At 36.6% G+C, this 19,671-nt stretch overlaps 1 protein-coding gene across 30 annotated transcripts in view; it reads right to left on the bottom strand.

Moving 5' to 3' along the window:
• ABI3BP (ABI family member 3 binding protein) overlaps positions 1 to 19,671 on the bottom strand; it is a 204,218-nt gene that overhangs the window by 72,725 nt on the left and 111,822 nt on the right. For 17 of the 30 annotated variants that reach the window (XM_084521929.1, XM_084521907.1, XM_084521912.1 and 14 more), the window contains exons 10-21: positions 16,192 to 16,269; positions 11,361 to 11,438; positions 9,911 to 9,985; positions 7,343 to 7,408; positions 6,776 to 6,850; positions 5,458 to 5,526; positions 4,015 to 4,089; positions 3,287 to 3,361; positions 2,368 to 2,430; positions 1,729 to 1,794; positions 1,265 to 1,330; positions 787 to 861 (exon numbers count right to left, since the gene is read on the bottom strand). In XM_084521929.1, the coding sequence (XP_084378055.1) occupies positions 787 to 861; positions 1,265 to 1,330; positions 1,729 to 1,794; positions 2,368 to 2,430; positions 3,287 to 3,361; positions 4,015 to 4,089; positions 5,458 to 5,526; positions 6,776 to 6,850; positions 7,343 to 7,408; positions 9,911 to 9,985; positions 11,361 to 11,438; positions 16,192 to 16,269 (861 nt within the window). The remainder of the gene's footprint in view (positions 1 to 786; positions 862 to 1,264; positions 1,331 to 1,728; positions 1,795 to 2,367; positions 2,431 to 3,286; positions 3,362 to 4,014; positions 4,090 to 5,457; positions 5,527 to 6,775; positions 6,851 to 7,342; positions 7,409 to 9,910; positions 9,986 to 11,360; positions 11,439 to 16,191; positions 16,270 to 19,671) is intronic. The other 13 variants (XM_084521927.1, XM_084521928.1, XM_084521930.1 and 10 more) reach the window with 11 other exon arrangements.

Here is a 19,671-nt window from a genome sequence, read left to right as displayed (position 1 = left end):
TTTGTTTTCTGAGCACACTATATTGCAGAATTGAGATAATTAATTTTAAAGTTGGCCCCCCAAAAGAGAATGGTTGATATAACAATGCAACAAAACACCCCTTGTTTAAATTGTCCTAGCACAAACTGAAACACAGCTGAGAATATCATGGAAGCTCTCTACCTTTTTTATGACCAGATTCTGGGTAAAATCCCATGCTCAAATATAAATGCACATATTCTGCCTAAAAAAAACCTATGTTTTCTATAAAGACGGAGAAAAAATTAATGGTTAGAAAAAACAACCATAAAAATATCTTTAATGCCAAAAATCCGTACTACAGCAGTCTTTGGAATATTACCTTTTCCAGAGACTAGTTTAAAAAGTTGTAATAGGAAACAAACATTCAGCTACAAGATCTCTTTAAGAAATGCCTACTAGCTAAAGACAAAACACTTCCTCCCAAAGGATAATCATCATCGTGAAAATCTGAAATTCATCAAGCTGGACATTTTTGTCTCACCTGCTAAATTCTGTCCCACCCTCCTCTCCAACCCCTCAGTTATTATCCTGAAAAGGCTAGACCATACTTTACTTACTTGAACATAGTGATGTAGGCATACATCACTTAACTTGAAGCCAGATCTGTTGGATACTGGCAAGTATTAAATGTAACATGAAGCATTAATGAACAAATAGAACACCACTGCATGCCATATTAAAAAGCTAGGAGAAATAAACATCGGAATAGTACTATTTCAATATCAAGAAAGATCAAGGATTGGAAATAAAACAAACATAATTTACCAGTCTCTGTCTCTGACATTTTTGTAGATGAAGATATTTGGGAAGTGGAAGTAACATGAAGAAGGTTATTCGAAGCTGGAAAAAAAATGTGCCACATTATTTAAATGATACAAGAACGATCACTGCCCAGCTGGTGTGCACACTGTCTCATTTGAATGGGCCTGAGAAAGAAAGACACCTCCTCTGATGGAAGCAGTAGAGAAATGGGAGCTGAAAGCAAGAAGCAGTAACATGTTGTCCTCTAGACAAGCTGTCACTTCCTTCCCAGAGACAATGCTCGCAAACAATGGAAAAAGCAGGGCATCAAGCAACACAACTGTGTAACAAATGCAGCAGGCGCCTCTGCAAAACAAGCTGCACCCACAAATATCTGTACTCTCTGTGGCAGATGACAATGATGCTGGATGGTCTGAAACAGAGGATGTGAATGGGAGAGAGGGAAAGGAGAAAATGAAGAAGAAGGGGTTTTACTAGTTACCCGTCACCGTTTGCTGGGTTGCCAGGGGGGAAGGAGAGGTAGATTTCAGCCTTGGTCGCCGGGTAGCTAAGATCAAAAACAAAAACCACCTTCAGGTCCTCATGTTGACTGCTGTCACACAGGCGATATCAAGATGCAGCAACAAACAGGGAGATGGAGCCCTGCTTAAGGCAGGCGTACACATCACAGCATCCCATCCCCTGAAACAATCCTCCTGTCCTTCAAACAGCAGAGCTAGCCCCAGGTAACAGAGGAAACCTTGAAGTGGAGGAGGCCCATACTGCAGATGAGCCCTCAAAAGGAATCCAAAAGCTTAAATGTGTAGCTCTTATCCAAGAGCCGTAAGGGACCAGCTGCAATGTGCACCTACGGCTCAGGACTGACAACACTAAAACAGGCTCAACTCTGCAGGGAAAAGCACTGCCCGAGTACCCAAAGGAGGAAGGGAATCGCTGGCTATTTACCCATCACAGTCCTCGTGGTTTCCGGTGAAGCAGACGAGGTGGATTCCGGAGCCCGTCTCTGGGTCGCTACGGTCAGACATGGAAATGATCTTGAGATACCTGCACAGCCCTGCCAGAACAGGCTACCTAAGGCCGCACCACTCCCCGTGACATCTGGAAACCCCAAGTCTTCCCTTATGTTAGTCCCCAAGCCAATGGGCAACACCCCTACTCATCCAGCTAGAACTTAAATGCTCATGTCTCCGAAACAAAAGAGGAAAAAGGGCTAACTGACTCCCCATAAGGAAGCTCTGGGACACCTACACCGCATCAACAGCAACACCAGTAGTAGCAGAGTTAGCTTTCTGCCATACTGGAACGTTTCGTTCTAGAAAGAAGTTTCTGAAGAAAAAACACATGTAGAGACAGACACACAGACAAGCGAGACATGGTCTGATAGACTCTCTGCCAAATGGCCCTGCAAACAAATGATTCGCAGGTGACAGCAAAAGCAGCAGTTCAGCCATCAGAACCATGGAACTAGCGTGGCAAATGTTTTCTCAAGCCAACGTACATTAACAAACCCAGGTATCGCTCAAAGCAGGTGAAAATGATGTCAGGTGATGGAAGGGGAACAGAAAGACAAACAAAAGTATTTACCCTCCACTGTTACTTGGATTGCAACGGAAGGAGGAGAAGGTTTCACCTTTGGTCTCTGAGTAGCTAAGATCAAACCAGAAAATTGCCTTCAGATTCTATAGAGGAACAGTGTTTTTCAAAGCAGTACCAGCATGGAGTTGGAAATACATGAAGTGCACGTTACATTCAGCTATTTTACATAAATACCTGCTCTTGTCACAGTATTATTCCATTCTTAAAGCAAGGTAGGCTGGCTGCGTTAATGTAGGACACAAGCAGTTAACATTTTAGTGAACTACACCTCTCAAGCAGAAAATTTACGTGGAGGAGTTGAGAAGCTTAACAATGAAATACCTCCGTTATTATTGATTCTAAATGGGACTGATCACATCACTGAGACAATTGGTATTTCCACTAACAGAAAAAGGGCCAAAACAAAAACAAAGAAACCAAAGGTCTCCTACAGACATTGAAATGACCCTGAGATACCTACAGTCTTCTACGGCAGTCCAAACAACACCCCAGAATTCTAAATTCAGAGCAAGATGTGACATTTTATGGCATTATCTTATGATAATATATGTAGAATCATAGAAACTGAGCTATTCCAAGGAACAGGCCTGGATATACAATCCTTTACAGAACAATGTAAGTCAAAACAGCACAGGACAATCTTGCTACTTGTTTACGAACATAAGAAAATTTACTTTCGTATCACTTTACCATTCCACTCCAAACTTCCCTAAAATTGCAGCAGATACAACAGGTTTTTCTCTCTCTCCCTCTGCCTCGTCTCCCCACCAGTTACAGAGCAGAGTGTGTACTCCCCAACTACAACAGTGTAAGTCAGAATAAACTTTCCATTTAACAAAGTGCCACTGTGCCTTTTGGAAGACTGCCTAAATGCCAGGAGAACTAAAATGAAGAGAGAGATCATTACCAGCTGAGACTGGTGGCATTTCTGGCATGCCAGATGTTATGGATCTTGAAGAAAGAGGCTTCGTTTCACCTAAATCTGAAAAGATAATCTTCTGTTAAAAGACTTACTTACTTCAGGGCTACTACAGATAGCACATGACTCAGCAGACAGAAGTTGCGTTGTTAATATGGAAGTAGAGGGAAATTTGCCTGCAAGCCAGCTAGGAATGACTATGTCTCATGAACTGGCGGTTGGTGTGCGTGTCAAAATGGAAGCAGTGAGAATTCTTATTGCTGGTTAAAAATCTTAAAACACATATTAAGATTTGGAGGTAGTAAGAAAACACCTTTTGATTTAGAAAGCAGACAGTGGGCCAGCTAACATAAAGCCAGTCAAAACAATCTTTTCACAGAAATATTGCACAAGTATATGTTAAGCCCCTCTTTACCTTCCACTGTTAAGTGCTCTTAGCACAGGAATAAAACTTGGAAAGGCAGCTCCACAGCTGGGAACCTCAATAATGAGAAAACCAAAACCAACCAAAGACAGCCCATTCCAAGGCCCCTCAATCCCCCATCTATCACAATGAATGACAAGTGCAAATGAGAGTCGAGTTAATTGCAGCAATAAATGGTATGAATTACTGGGATGGTGACAACTAAAGCAAGGAAAAGTTCCAAAAACAGCTGTAAGGATAGAAATGGAAAGTAAATCATTAAAACTAAAGAAAGGCAACTTATCAATTTTACCCAATGTTGTTTCTAACAAATGAGGTTCTGTGGTAACTACAGGCATGGTTATCTCCAAATCAGTAGTATATCCAGCTGCAGAAGAAAATGTAAATACACCTGAGAAACAGCTTCATGTAAATAAATTAAGGAGGAAGATTTGGGGAAGGGAGAGAAAATTTACCTTCCACTGCTCTGTAGAAGTCAAGATAGATTTATTTTTATAACAAAGCATTCTTTGTTTTTTTCTGAGTATTTTAAATACCATCTTTACCTACTTGGCTGAAGACATTATCTTACTTTCTCATCTGTAAAAATGTGTACAAAGGGACTGAAAACTAACGTGTATATATAGTTACATGTAGATTTAACTTAAAGAGCAACTGAAACAAACAAACAAACAAAAAAAAACAGATGAAAAATTTTCCATCATCAGCTTTTCCACATCTTTCCATTAAGGTAAGAATTCTTCATAAAATCTAAGAAAACAAGTGTATTTTCAGCAGATGAAAGTCTGTCTGTACCGCTTCATTAAATAACTTAGGTCAAGGAAATTTCTCAATTTTGGCCAATTTTTGTTCAGTCCAACTTGGGCCCAGGTATCCCATATAACACAATGAACTAATTTGAATAAAAAACATTATCTGAGAGTAGGATGCTTTATAGAATGGTGCAACTAAATTGAACTCCTGAAAACTGTTTTCAGGTGCCACGAGCCAGTAGGTTATAGAGCAGATAACTTGATAAACTACAGCTTTACTGCTCTAAGTTTTCAACAATGAACTGCTTCCTTTCCCTTACATCTGCTCCTACCCTTTTCCTCACTGCCCTCTACTCTCATGAACCTATTAGGTCATATTCAAGCAACACCTACAAATATTAAGCATCCTCACATTACCAAAAGCTCTAGGAGAAATAACAAGCTATCCCCACAGCTGTAGCTCACAGTAAAGCTTTGTTAGAAAGGTCTTGACTGAGATGTGTTTATTTTCTCATTTTAAGCAAATATGCATGAAAAATCACAGCAAAATGCATACCGAACACGTATATTGAAAGACAGACTAAAAGAAAGTGAGAAAGAAAATCTTATCACTGGAAAAGTGTATCTTATTTGACTATATCAGTCTTACTCGACTTTTGCAGCCTTGTAAAAGTTAGATCTTTTCTTGATAAACCTGTCAGATCAATACTGCCTTACACAGGCTGCATTATGTATCTGTAAGCTAGTTGCAGTCTTGCTTTTCATCTGTGGTGTGCCTGATCCCAGGAGCTATGGCACTGTTATAGGATTTGAAAAATTACCATATAGGTCAACAGCCAATGCAGGCAGTACGGAATAATTGTCTGAAATGACAAATATGGGAATAGCAAACTTTTCAGCACCCCTCCCCTCAAAAAAAAAAAAAAAAAAAGAAAAAAGAAAAAAAAAAGTTATGCTTCTGAAATAACATTACTGTAATTTACCAGTGTCTGGCATTTCTGAAGCTGTAAAAGTTTGAGGAGTAGAAGTAGCATGAAGAAAACCGTACGAAGCTGGAAAACAAAAACAAAAATCATGCCATATTGTTTTAAAATTAAAAGAACCATCTACAACAGCATTATCATTTTTTTTTTGAGCTGAAGAAATCTCTAGCTAGTATTTAACACGATATCCTCCAGAAAGGTAAGACTCTCAAATGTAGCATAACCAATTAAATATGAGTTCAAAACAATTGTATTTATTTAGAATACTATGCACAGATGCATAATGCAACTGATGACCAAACTGTAAGCAGAACCACACAAGAAGTTTTGCATTAAAAAGGAGAAAGGCAGCTCAAAGAAGAAAGGGAACAAATTATGAATAGAAATCAGCAGACTGGAACAGTATGGAATTTTTCCCTAGGATTCCAGGGATCAAACAGGAGGATATCCTGGTGCTGAAACTAGAGAAATAAAGTATGACAAAGCAGGAATGGTACCAAATGAAACAAATGAACTGTCTTTTGTCAGATTTGAGTGGCTGACACTTCCAATTGATCTTCCCTTTAGTAATGGATTTCCTTCAAAAATGGATTTCCTCCAAAAACATATGCATCTTGCATTTCACTATTGGCATGCTAGTGAAGTGAAATCTATCCAAATGGCTCTGTATACTTTTTTTTTTTTTCCTCTTTTGGGTAACTGTCAGTGGCCCCACATAAATAACCAGTTCTTAACACCCAAGTCTCCTTATCTGTAAAATAAGAGTAAAGTCATCAGAGACATTTTCTAAAGATCGAGTAGCCAGTGTTTAAATCTTCAATAGCATTGTCTTCATAGTACCAGTTTTGAGATCTGGCTGTTTAAAAGTAACCACGTCTATATTCACATAGGAAGGCTAAAAGAAGTCCAATATTTTCAAACTGTGTTGGACTATGCAGTTTCCATTCATCTCTTAGGACTCTGAGCACTTCAGCAAGTCACGATACTCTACCTACAAAACTCTGGTGTGGACAGAGCTATTTAAATTTAGCATTTACCATAAGTCTGATACCGTTTCAAAGCTTAAAGTTACATGTTGTAGCCAAACATGAAAATAGATAATAAAAACACCTAGCAAACCAGTAGTTCAGTATTTCATAAAAAACAAAAACAAAAACAAAAAAAACCCACATCATTTAGAATCCTGTAATTTCGTATAGCAATTCCATATCTGCAGTTATTCTTCATGATGTCAAACTGAACAGTTTAATGAGAAGCACTATGTCTCTTCTGAAAATTCCTAACAGTCAAGAGAATTAATCTTAGGAGAAATCATTACCAGACTTGGTTGGTTGCACTTCTGTGGTACCAGATGTTTTGAATCTTGAAGAAACAGGCTGTGTTTCATCAAAAGCTGAAAAAAGAATCTGAGCTTAAAATGCTGAGACCTGTGACTTAATGGGTTAGCATAAGATAGCTTTGTGAAGGCTGTGAAATTCCAGATGATGGTAATGCAAAGCTAAGCAAGATGGCACATTGCCTGGAAGTAAGGTGCAAGACAACTGTGTCATAACAACAAGGGATGATGAGTCCTCTGGCCTTGTAATTTGAGTTCCACGTGCCCAAAAGAATGTTTATCAGCAAGAAAATTTTATCTCATTAAATTTTCTAGGATAAGAGCTTTACAGTAAGTGAGAACACAGTAAGATATGACATTATCTTTAAGCAGTCAGTTTTTTAAGCCAGTAATAAATATGTTTTTCAAATGATTACACAGACAAAAATGTTGAATAAGCAGCTCTGAGAGTTGGTAGCCAACATTCTAAGGCAGATCTTGGAATTACCATTTGCAGATCTAAGTGATGCTAAGATAATTGAAAAAATATGGAAATAATCCACTGATTACCTATCTCCATCTTTCTGGTTTCTGCTGAAGGTAGAAATACAGATTTCAAGGTTGGACTCTGAGTAGCTAAGAGCAAACGTGAAAAAAAAAAAAAAAAAAAGTGAGATAACCAGATAGACACTCTCCCTGCAGAGTGGTATGAAATTTAATCTTAACTGTAACTATCAAGTTTTTGTTTGGTTTGAATCTTTCTTCTTTCTATACATTTTTACCCTATTCAAACTTTGTCATACATCAAATCAGGCTGAATCTAACTTGAGAGGTTTTTCTTCACTGTCCAGCATCCACAACCCAAACGCATTTGATATAACACTTTCAAGAGTGTACCAACTGGTTACTATTTCATTATATATAGCTATTTTAAAGGAAGGTGTAATAGAAAAAGCAAAAAGGAGTAGGTAAGATGAAGTCAGTGAAATAATCACGGAAGTGAGTGAACAGCATCTTTCATTTGTTATGTTATAATGAATACTACTACAAAGCCCTTAAAGTTATTTCACTTAGAAGCATGGGTAAACTGAAGTGTGCTTGTTCTTGTAAAAGCACACAAGCCATCAAGATGGAATTAGGTTTTCTTACCTAAAGTCCAAGATGAGTACATTTCCACTATGTATGGGCTTTACAATAGTGTTCTGCTTCTAACAAACAGATCCTACTAAAAGTCAACCATGTGTACAGGCCAGTGAGTGCCATTCCTTCCAGTAAACAAATTGGTACTCATTAATGCCTGTTTGAATTATAATATATTTGAAAGAGAAAATTTCCATCTCTATGTTTAATTGCTCTTTATCAAAACAAGGTTTATTTTTTTGAAAAGCAGTTAGACTAGAATTTTAAAACTCATCTTCTTTGAGATCGCGAAAAAATATTCAAACAAGGTGTGGGGCTCATTTTTAGTGCAGACAATGTGAATATAATCCAAAAAGTGAACATGTGTGTTTCATATATTGGATCTGCTTTCCCATTTGCCTTCAATCCAGTACGTCATACTAATAAATATGATCCCAGGTTACCATAATGATTTCTATAGAGATGAAAATAATACAAACAAAAGCCATATGATTCACAGCTTTTGTCAACAAAAGCTTCCTTTGATCCATTATGTATGAACTATGAGAGCTCTCCCAAAGGCAACAGAACAGTAAGGCCATGTTAACAAAGCTATCTTTTCAGAAAGTTTTGAATTCTTTCTGTGTGGTCAGTATATTTAGTTTATAAAATAAGGGAGATGTCTCCCTCTGGTACAGTCTAGATAGAAAAATAAAGAAAAAAGCCTTCTGGGGAACTAGGGCAGAATACAGGTCACATATACTTAAACATCAGGAAATAAATTTTGCTTTCTTCACTGATTTTATAACCCTAGGTGTTCACAACATGCAGGGTGATTTTACAGTGCAGTGAAATCTCCCATATGTGACCCACTTAGACACTTTCACACAGTATCTGAGTTCAGCACGGACTTCACTGGAAGCACAGACGCTCCAGTTGACCCAATGGCAGGATCCAGCCTCACATAATTAAATCCTAGTTTTTGCTATATGGAATTATTTGGCAGAAATGGAATACATTAGAACAAGACCAAAATAAATATCTAAAACACTTATGTTGCCTCAATTGTTATTACTTTACCTTTACCACTTATACCAGCATAAAATTAGATCATTATTCCCCAGCAGAAAGCAAAAATACTTCTTATCCCTTATAATTTCCAGGTCTTAAGCTACATTTCCATCAAATATGTTCTTAAAACACCGAATGACTTTCTATCCAATGCTACCTCTACCAGCATTTAATCGAAATTATTTCACTACAGTGAAAACAAATATGTATCCCCATTCCCACAAACACATCTGGAAAAGAGTTCTCAAAAATTGTAACAAATTGTGAAGATCGTTCACATATTCTGCTTGGTTCAAATATGCACTTCAAGAAGCAAGAGCTAGTCCTGGAAATTATTTTAAAATTTGGCAGAGTGCATTAGGTAAAAGTATGTTGTCTAAATAAATCAGCACTACATGATAACTTCTTGTCTAAGGCTTAACGAAATACTAATCCATACTGACATAAGATCACTCCAGTTATCTAGTGAAAAGAAAGCCACAATCTGTAATGGCACGGGTGCAACTGTATAGCCCTGTAATATGGTATTGCCACTGCTGGTAGCATGCCATAAACTTTGTACATAGTTCAGGACCCAGGCCTGGCAGGTCTGCCCTGCCCAAACTCTCCTTGACATGCCTATAGCTTTGGTTTGCTTTGGTCTAGCTGTAACAACTCCTCCAACTGACTAAGTGACTGTATCAGTTAATTTTTATTGTTTATCTTCTTGTAGTACTATATAGTACTACAGCCTGTCACTACAATAAAACAAAACTAGACTGAGAATGAAAAAAGAAACTTGCAAATTGTGTGAAGAAAAATCTCATTGCTGCCATAATTTACATTTACTGAATGATATTATTGCAGTTCAAGTGTTAAAACCTATCAGCTAAACAACAACAACAAATATCAGGTATTACAGGTAATTTTCCATGGAGGTTTACTCGAATTTACAAACAAAGTTATTACCAAGTTGTGTCAACGGACTTTTTGGAGCATCAAAGATTCTGGATCCAGAAGGAAGTGGGTGTATTTCATTAGAAGCTATGATAAAAGAAATAATCAAGGCTTTATTTAATAAAGAATGCTGCAAGGAACAGTATGGAAGTATAATTTGTCTTATAAAGCACTCCTGAAACCAATGATGGTAAACAACAAAAAAAGTGGTTCCAACCTAGAAAAAAAACAAACACAAGCACATGCATCTTAGTCACTTTAAAAAGTGTGTGGAATCTGCATGAAATCACACTTTCTCCCCCAAACACAATACTAAGAATCATCAATCAGAGGAAGTTAGTAATGAAAATCCATCAGTAACTATGGTCACCTAGTTTGAAATTAAGTAGTAACGCATCCGGATTATGTTTCATATCTTCATCTTAAAAAGCACAACAACAACAAACAAGCAAGATTAATTATGCTTAAAAACTGATTAAATGTTAGCATGAAAAATAGATTGATGTTTTAACTTCAGTAAATTCTGGAAACCTGCTGGCAACTGTAAGAGACAAAAGAGAGTATGACATTAGCATGAATCAATAGGAATATGTAAAAAGATGTTTACTGAGAAGCATTAGCAGTCCTCTTCACAAGGAACATTTGTATTTCTGTGGTGGAAAAAGCTCATACTCTTCTCCTTTATGAATCATCATCCTGTATTTATACCATTTGTGCTTTAGAAAATCAAAATCAAAATATATATATAAATAACCAACAGTTTGGTTTCATAATTTTGCATAGTTTGGGGATTAAAATAAAGACAACAAAATCAACGTTGGAGAGCGTAGAACTATGAATGCAAGAAGAAAATAAATGCTGTTCCAAATCACAAAACTAATTACAATACTTATAAGAAGTTAAGATCTTTCATTACAAGAAAACTCTGAAAATAATAAGAATAATATTAAAAAAATCTGTAAAGCTATTTTATTATTTTTTATTTATTTTTTTTCGGTCTCCAGGACAAACACAAATACATCTCGTCACATGCAAAGTAAAATTTTCCTTTTGTATTACTGTTGATGCTACCTAAATGAACCTGTCATCAGAGGAAAATCATTGAGGTCGTTATTTCAATTGTATCACTGAGGTTATTTTACTGATGGAAATTTTCTTTGTTGGTTTTATAGATCACATAAACAGAAATCATTACTTTGAAAAATAACATTGAATCAACCAGTCAAATCTGCTAGCAATAATCATGTACATACTAGCCACAGCTCAGCCAGAGCTAGATGCATTTTGGTTTACGTTTCATCTTTGAGTTACTAGAAACACAAAGGGAATCAAACATTTTTAATTAGGACTTCATTTGGAGTAGCTCAATAGAAAGAGGATGTAGTAGAAAAATTCTGCTAGAGGGAAAAAAAAAAGAACCATTTACTGGACAAAGAAGGTAAAAAGCAGCAAAATTAGTTACCCAGTATGTTTTGAGTTTGCAATTCGGGTTTAGGCGTTGATTTAAATTCCTTAGGTCCATGCTTTCTCTCAGCCTGAGCTAGAAAAGAAGAAGCTTTATTTAATTTTGAATCCATCTGAGCTTTTCTTTATCTACTGCTCAAAGCCCACTGTCTTCCTTACCACTATTTTATGCTATCTGATTAGAATAATTTCTGCAGTAGCTCAACTTCATCACGTGAAGTCCATATGTATTGGATTTATTCTGGTGCAATTTTACATAAGCAAAAGGAAAATGTTAGTGAAAAAGAACAAAGCTAAGATTGTAAGTTCAGACAGCACTACTGCTATGGTCTCTCAAGTTTTGTTCATACCTTTTAAGTGTAATAGACTTATTACATCACATAGTGTATTTATAAATATATTCCCAGCTATTTTTTAATCCTGCTCATGCAAAAATTATCAGGAAAAGAACACAGATTCACCTGTAATACCCTAGTTCTTCCATTTAGCCAGTAATAACAGTAAAATAAGCTTTTGATTTTTATTCTTTTTTCTACATCTTCTGAGTAAACCATGGGCAGCTAATTAAACAGCAATTTGTTGTACCTAAATTGAAGTGCTAGCCATATTTTAATACACTAGTGCATAATTATATGCCTCCTGTTTCACATAACATTTAATTACTATGGTATGTATCACTTTTTTCATCTTGTCAGAGGTCCCATAGCATTTAGTCACTCATGAAGGACACAAAACCAGAAATCCGTGATTATAAAATGAAAAAGAGTACTAATATGGAACACAGGATGGTAAGTTCTCAGCCTTGAATGGGTAAGACCACTAATTCCTTCCACAGAGTGAATTACACTGCATTTAGCACAAACTGGTATTTATAGAAGATCTTTAATATTGGTGGGCATCATAATTATAGCCTTTAAAAAATTTTAGTCTTCATTTAGCTTAATAAAAGAACACTTTCATTTTGAAATGGAGTAAAAGAAGAGATATTTTCCTTTTTCACCTCCATACTTCTTCCCTGATCAACTAAGTATGCTTCAAGCAAGAACTACTCAAGTGCATTTCTAAGTTTATTATTTCACTTCCTGAAGAAAACACGCTGTTTTCTAGCTTGCAAATAGCTGGATAGTTACTACTAAAGTTACAAACATTCTACTACTTTTTTTTTTTTTTTTTTGGGGGGGGGGGGCGGGTAGTGCCACAAAAGCTGCAATCTCCACACATGCTGCCTTATCAGGACCCAATTCAGCTTCTACTAAGTCAACAGTGCTGTTACTGTCATCACTGGAAAGGGGATTTAGCAGTACAGAGAAGTTCAAGCAATTTATCTTTATGAAGGTTGTGGGAGAAAATTCACCCGTGAGAAACCTAGAATGATAATGGAAACAACAAACAAACCCGAATTTCCCAGAAGTACTTCAAAAGCTAACATTTTTTTTTCTGTTGAAATGTAACCATGAGAAAAAAAAAAAAAAAAAAAAGTCAAATGCAGACATTTAGGCCTCATTATGCATTGTCTATTTTTTTTGTTTGTTTTAAGAGGCTAGCTGGTTTATACTCATATGAGGCATGACTCTTGGCCACTAAGTTAGCTGAGCAAGATGAACAAGAGAAACCATGTCTAAAATTGGGATAAAAGAAACCAGGCTCTCCTCTATTTCGCACAGAATGGTGTAGGGTTGATATGAAGCAAGCGCCAACTTTTTTTTTTTTAATATATATAAAGTGGTACATGAAGCAGAAACTTTAGACCTTAAAAGTTAAATTACAGAAAAAGAGTAATTCACCCAGAAATGCCTCTGGCTTTTACAGGGTATGAGGTAAAGTAGGTTTAATATTCTTCTGGGCTGGTTCAGAGGTAGCTGCAAAGTAAATCATTAATATAACAAGCATGATAAGCTAGTTTACTCTTACACCATGAAACATAGCAAGCATTCATTTAGGCAGCATTTCTTATTTTTCTTTAAGTTCTCTCAGCTCTCATTCATTTTCCTCTCTTCCTCCCCAGACAGCATTTGCATATTCTGATGGAAGCAGTAATCCTACTTCTTCAAGTATCCCATGTGAGCACAAGTGGTAGCCTTCAGGATCCAGAAGGAGGACAGGAAGAACAGAACTTGGAAAATATGGCAACAAAGGAGTTACCATGCATTATCCCTACCTATCCCTACTATGCATTAACCCTACCTTGGATTCACAAGTGGTTGTTTTTACTTCAAGTCTGTTCTCTATTTGACAAGTCTGCTTTGATATATTTCTGGTATAATTCTTTACATAAATAAATAACCTGCTGTTTTGGTTTTTGTTTGTTATGTTTTTTCCAAAGTAGTTCTTCCATGTCCTAGACAAATGTGCTGTTTATAACTGTTGGTCAGTTCCAATTTCCCTGTGAAGTTAATAAAATGCTCACATTGGATTCAACCGAATTTTCATGACTGAAAAAAAATAAAAGAAAGCATGAATTCACGCTGTTCTGTTAAGAATATATTATTCTTAACTGGAAAATATTGTAACAAGCCTGGCAAAAACGAAGCATGAAAAAGCTTACTAACTAGTCTTTCCATGGAAGTGTATGCCAAGGGAGGGGAGGCCTGAAATTAAGAAAATGGTGGGATGCTTGGCTGACAAATACACCAAAAAAAAGTTGCTGACCAACACCACACCACAAAACACACCCTTTGGCAAAGACCCAGCGGAACATAAGAGTGGCCCAGCTCATGGAGCTTTTCAGATAATTCTGCTTGCTGAAATACTCTAAGTTTTCTTCCCTTCTTGCATGACAGACAGCACATAGCTCTTTTTAAACGAGTGTTCTGTTGCCACTTCTGGTGCCAGTTCCTAAACCTTTCACAGTAACTAATGACTGTCTTACTGCAGGACAATCTAGTATGGTTTTCAAACTGGTAAGTCTGAATGAAATATAATGTAACAGATCTTATTGATAAGCTCAATTAATTGTGCCTACATGGTACCCTGTTTCTCAAATATAACCCGTGTGAAAGGCCAGTGCTCAGAATTCTCACTTCAGTTGCTTGTGCAAGTCTGTCTCAAACGCATAACTATTCAGGTTATCTTTGCCTATTTTCAATAGCTAAACATAAATTAAACTCAGATAACTTCTGTTTTCTTTTAAGGGATTCACTCTCATTTCTATTTCCCGTACTGCCATTTCCCCCCTTAAACTGAAATACTGTAATCACAATGAATACATTCTCTAATGTAAATAGTGTGACACACCTGAAAAATCTTCTTTAACATGAGACATTGGTACTGTGATCAGCAAATTATGAATAAAAGGAATGGTCACCAATGGAAAAGAGATATGGAAGCAAAACCACAGAGGAAGCATGAAGTAAAAGATGAAAAGGATTTCAAGTATTTCAGTAAATAACTGATGGTATGATAGCAATATGAACATGCTTAGATGTAACAAACAGCTATATATCATTTGCTACTACAAAAAGAGTAGTTGCCAATTACTACCATGTATAATGAAACACACTATCCAATTTCAAAAAAAATATTATCCTGTAATATGTCTAGAGATGATGAAGTTTATGATTAGAGTTATTGTATAGCAGGTACTTAAGTAAAGAACACAAAGGAATGCAAATGGAATGAACTGATTCTCTCCGCCCAGGCTGATGCATCAATCCCTGTGTCAGATTTCACACTGTTAACTTGACTAACCAGAAAATTCCAGCACAAGAAATGGTGTATTTTGATTGGAATGCAAGCCTGAGGACTAGGATTTCTTGCAGGACAAGTGATTACATAAATTTATGCAGTCAATTCTCACTTTCACAAAATTGTGAAGTTCTGTAAAATATATTTGTAAATTGCTTGTTCTGTAGTTATATAAACAAGGTAAATTATTCTGTAAAGTAAGTTTGTAATTTAAGCCTACAAGAGACCTCAAATTGTAAAACAAACAAAAATATTCTTCACAACTTTTTTTTTTTTTTTAAATTATCCACACATTTCCAATTAATGTTGAGCTGCTTATTAAAACATATGCTAAGCTTCTAGAATTTAGAGGCTACTTTGATAAAATATTCCTGTGAAGGAACATTTTTGTTTTACTGTTAATACTTAGGATGAACAGAAAAGAGCAATTCATATAAAGGAAGCATATGCCCAAAGGAAGGCATAGTGAAAAGCAGAATTTGGCAAATAGATTTATCTACAGGGTGCAAAATAAAAATCAGCATTTTCTGGATACTAAAAACAACGGCTTGCTTCATCTAAAACACGGTTAGTGATCATTACATATTTTTGCTGCATAACTTCATCTTGTATCTCTTATTTCCTATATATATTTTTTGTAGTGTCTGTGAACTGTGACTGTTCAATCTTAATCTCACACATGCATTCCTCTTTTTCTTTCTATCTTGAAAGTCAGAAGATCAACGTGCATCACAAGATGACTTCTGTTTTGCCATTTCTCACAATTTCAGGATATCCATCAGCCCACGAAGATATGCTTCTATACTTCTATTTTTGTTCTATTCTAATTAATTTCATTATTATTATAGTGTTTTGTGTTTTTTTTTTTTTGTTGTTGTTGTTTGTTTTTTTTGTCTGTTTGTTTTTGTTTTTTACAAACTTAACAACCGGAGTTTTATTCCAAAATTACATTTAGATTTTTATCTACATTCTAATTCTAGGTACCATTCAGAGCTACTAATTACGCTTCATTATGCTCCTTTCTTCCACCTACTACATTTAGTAACACAGCAACTGCATTAAGCAACACAAAGATGAATTTAATATAAGTTCGTATCTGTGGCAAAGATATTCAACAGAGTTTCTAAAAATAGAATTCTCATTACCTGGAAGGGACTCTGGGGAGATTTCTTGAACTTCTGGTGTTTTGGATTCAGCAGGCCATACATGGGTTTCATTCTTAGCTAAAGGGACAAAGATAGTAGGGAGTTATAAAAAAGTTGCATCTGTTCTGTTCCACTACAGATTTGTTTCTGGCCCACTTCAGTCTGCCAAATAAAACCAATGTGTTGAATGGCTGAAGAGCTTTAGGAATCAATGAACATCCACTACACAATGAGTACAATCATCCGTCTAGTGATGTTGAACATGCATGCAATTTTTGGTATTGTTTTATTCATAAAAAAGGATGCTTTGAAAATAACATTTACAGCAAGTTTTATGAGCCATTACTTTCACAGTGCAAAATAGCTTTCAGTGTTTTTCATTTGTCTAGCATTTCAGCATTCACAGTAAAATCCCTTTCAAAATTCAAAAATGTAATACCGATTTTCAATCTTCTAATACCTAAAGGAGTCCTACAAGAAAGCTGAATCAGGATTCTTTATCAGGGAGTATAGTGAAAGGACAAGAAGTAATGGCTTAAAGTAAAAGACGAGAGATTTATATTAGATGTTAGGAAGAAATTCTTTACTTTTTTTTTTTTTTCCCCCTCTGGACTACTATTCTTTTTTAAAAAATAGTAAATTTTGGATTAAGTAAATAAAAAATATTTTGAGAATTAAAAAATATGTTATTCTGAAATGTGTTATTTTGACTTTTCTAAATAATATAAAATTAGAATAGTTGCCATATGTCAGAAAATCATACTTAGTCGTAACTTCATACACAAAATAAGCCTTACTGCATTTTGCCGTAGAAATTGTTCTCAAGTATGAGTGAAGGAAATTTATACTTGATCAATATGTCTTTTTGTCAATTATTTTACAAATTTAAATTATTTCTGGGAGTATTTTTGCTTTTCAAGCAATAATTCTTTCCTGTTTTACAATCCTTTGAAATCCGGTATTCCCCTGTGTGTACACCCATGCACTTGATGTTCTCTAGTAAGGAACAAATAGTAAATGGAACAAAACAAAACATCATTTGTTTACCCCAGTTATTTTCACAAAGATGATTGTGTAATCTGCCAAAAAGAGTGGCTCCAAACTGGCATCACACCAGCTATTTTAGACACATTAGAGCATCTAAATTTAGAAGTCCGAGTTCTATGCTCAGCCAACCGACAAAGTTGAACAACTGAAGTTACCTTTCTCTTTTACCTTATCTTTTGCCCATAGTCACTTTCTCCTATTTTTACTGTGCACCCTACTGAACCTTACAACCTATTTGAAAGCAAAATGTTTTCCCACAGGAAGGCATAATTTTACCAGTAGAGAACCAAACCAATAAAACCTCCTAGTCCAAAACCAATATTGGATGTTTTATAATACAGTTTACTAGAAGTGAGGGTTGTCACAAATGGATTTGTCAAAATATGGTCTACCCACTTCAAATGGTACATTTGTTTGTTACCTGCACATCTCATACCTTTAACTTTTTAAACCTTAAGATCTTTAAACCATAACTATATTAAAACCAAGCTAGCAAAGACAAACACCTTTTTTCTATACTTAATCTCCAAAGAAAATATTAGTTATCAAGTTAACAATATGGTAAATGACATTACCATGACTGAAATATAATAATGTTCTGTAATATATATACTGCAATTAAGTTTTTCTGCTTCGTTTCGATTTTCAGTAGTCACAGAAGATGCTAGGAGTGTTTGTCAAATGTTCGTAAATACTTAGTCAATTCAGATACTAATTTTTCATAGAATCAGAAAATATCCCAAGTTGGATAGGAGCGACAAGGATCACTGATTCCAACTCCTGTGTCCACCCAGGAACACCCAAAAATTAGACCATGTGTCTGTGTGCGTTGGCCAAATGCTTCTTCAACTCCAACAGGCTCAGTGTTGTGATCACTTCCCTGGAAGCCTGTTCCAACCATCCCCTCAGTGAAGAACCTTTTCCTAACATACCGGCTGGTGTCCTGTTCCTGTCCCCAGAGAGCAGAGCTCAGCGCCTGCCCCTCCGCTCTCCTCATGAGGGAGCTGCAGGCCGCCATGAGGCCTTCCCTCAGCCTGCTTTGCTCTGTGCTCAACAAACCAAGGGGTCTCAGCTGCTCCTCTGGCATCTTCCCCTCTAGGCCCTTCACTATCTCTGTAGACCTCCTTTGGATGCTTTGTAATAGTTTGATGTTCTTCTCATATTGTGGCAAACAAAATTGTACACAGTGCTCAAGGTGAGGCCACGGCAGCGCAGAGCAGAGCGAGACAGTTCCTTCCCTCAACCGGCAGTGCCTGAGGCACCCCAGGGTAGGGTTTGCCCTCCTGGCTGCCAGGGCACGCTGTTGGCTCACGTTCGGCTTGCTCTTAACTAGAAATCCCAGATCCCTTTCTGTGGAGCTGTCTCCAGATTCTTGTCTCCCAGTCTGTACGTATACTCAAACGACTCTGTCCTAGGTGCAGAATCCAGCACCTGCTCATATTAAACTTCATGCAGTCAGTGCCCAGCCCTCTACTTTGTCAAAATCTCTCTGCAAGGCCTTTCTACCCTTGACAGAGTCAATGGCTTCTCCCAATTTATTACTGTACACAAACTTACTTATCATTCCTTCAAGCTCTGCATCAAGTCATTTATGAAAACACTGAAGAGCTCAGGCCCCAAAATGGAGCCCTGTGGAACCTCACTAATGACTGGCCGCCAGCCTGATGTAACCCCATTTGCTAAAGCCCTTTAAGCCCAGCCTGTTGGCCAATTGTTCACCCATCCTATTACGTAGTTGCATACTGGACATTTTGTCCAGAGAGATACTACAAGAAACAGTACTGAAAGCTTTGCTGAAGTCCAAGTAAGTCAGCCTTACTTCAAACATATCCTTACTCAAATACGTTCCAACGTTACTCTGCTGTGTAGCTCTACCCTTGCATGCACAAAATACCTGAACAGGAAGAAGCAGTGCTCTCTTCTCACTGCAAAGCAAACCACTCTGAGAATGTGCCAAGGCCAGCAATGGACCAAGAGAGTTAAAAAAAAAAAAAAAAAAAAAAAAAAAAAAAAGGAAGAAAATCTCACATAGTAAAGAGTTCAGATGAAGTACTAGGCCTAGGCAAGCCAAAAATCATCAGTTCCAGAATTCTGCTCAAGCCATCTGGGAAAGAGGGACCAGGGACATTTTTAAAGTTATAAAGACAGCTTATTTCCCATGATTGTGCCATTCATAGGTGATTTGCTAATTTACTGAAATTAAACAAAAGCCTCAAAAAATCTCTTTCACATGGAGTTGGAATCGGCAAGTTCCAGGAATACTCATGAGATATGCATGAAATTTGTATTGAAATTTGTGGCTACTCTTTTCTGATGGATTTAATTACAGATCACAGAATCACAGAATTGAAGGGGTTGGAAGGGATCTTGAAAGATCATCGGGTCCAACCCCCCTGCCAAAGCAGGTTCCTTAGATAATCAGTAAGAATCTCT

Source organism: Aythya ferina (genome assembly GCF_964211825.1).
Source record: "Aythya ferina genome assembly, chromosome: 1".
Taxonomy (NCBI): Eukaryota; Metazoa; Chordata; class Aves; order Anseriformes; family Anatidae; genus Aythya; species Aythya ferina.
Note: the sequence above shows the minus strand (reverse complement) of the source record. Positions and strands in the feature narration are given on the sequence as shown.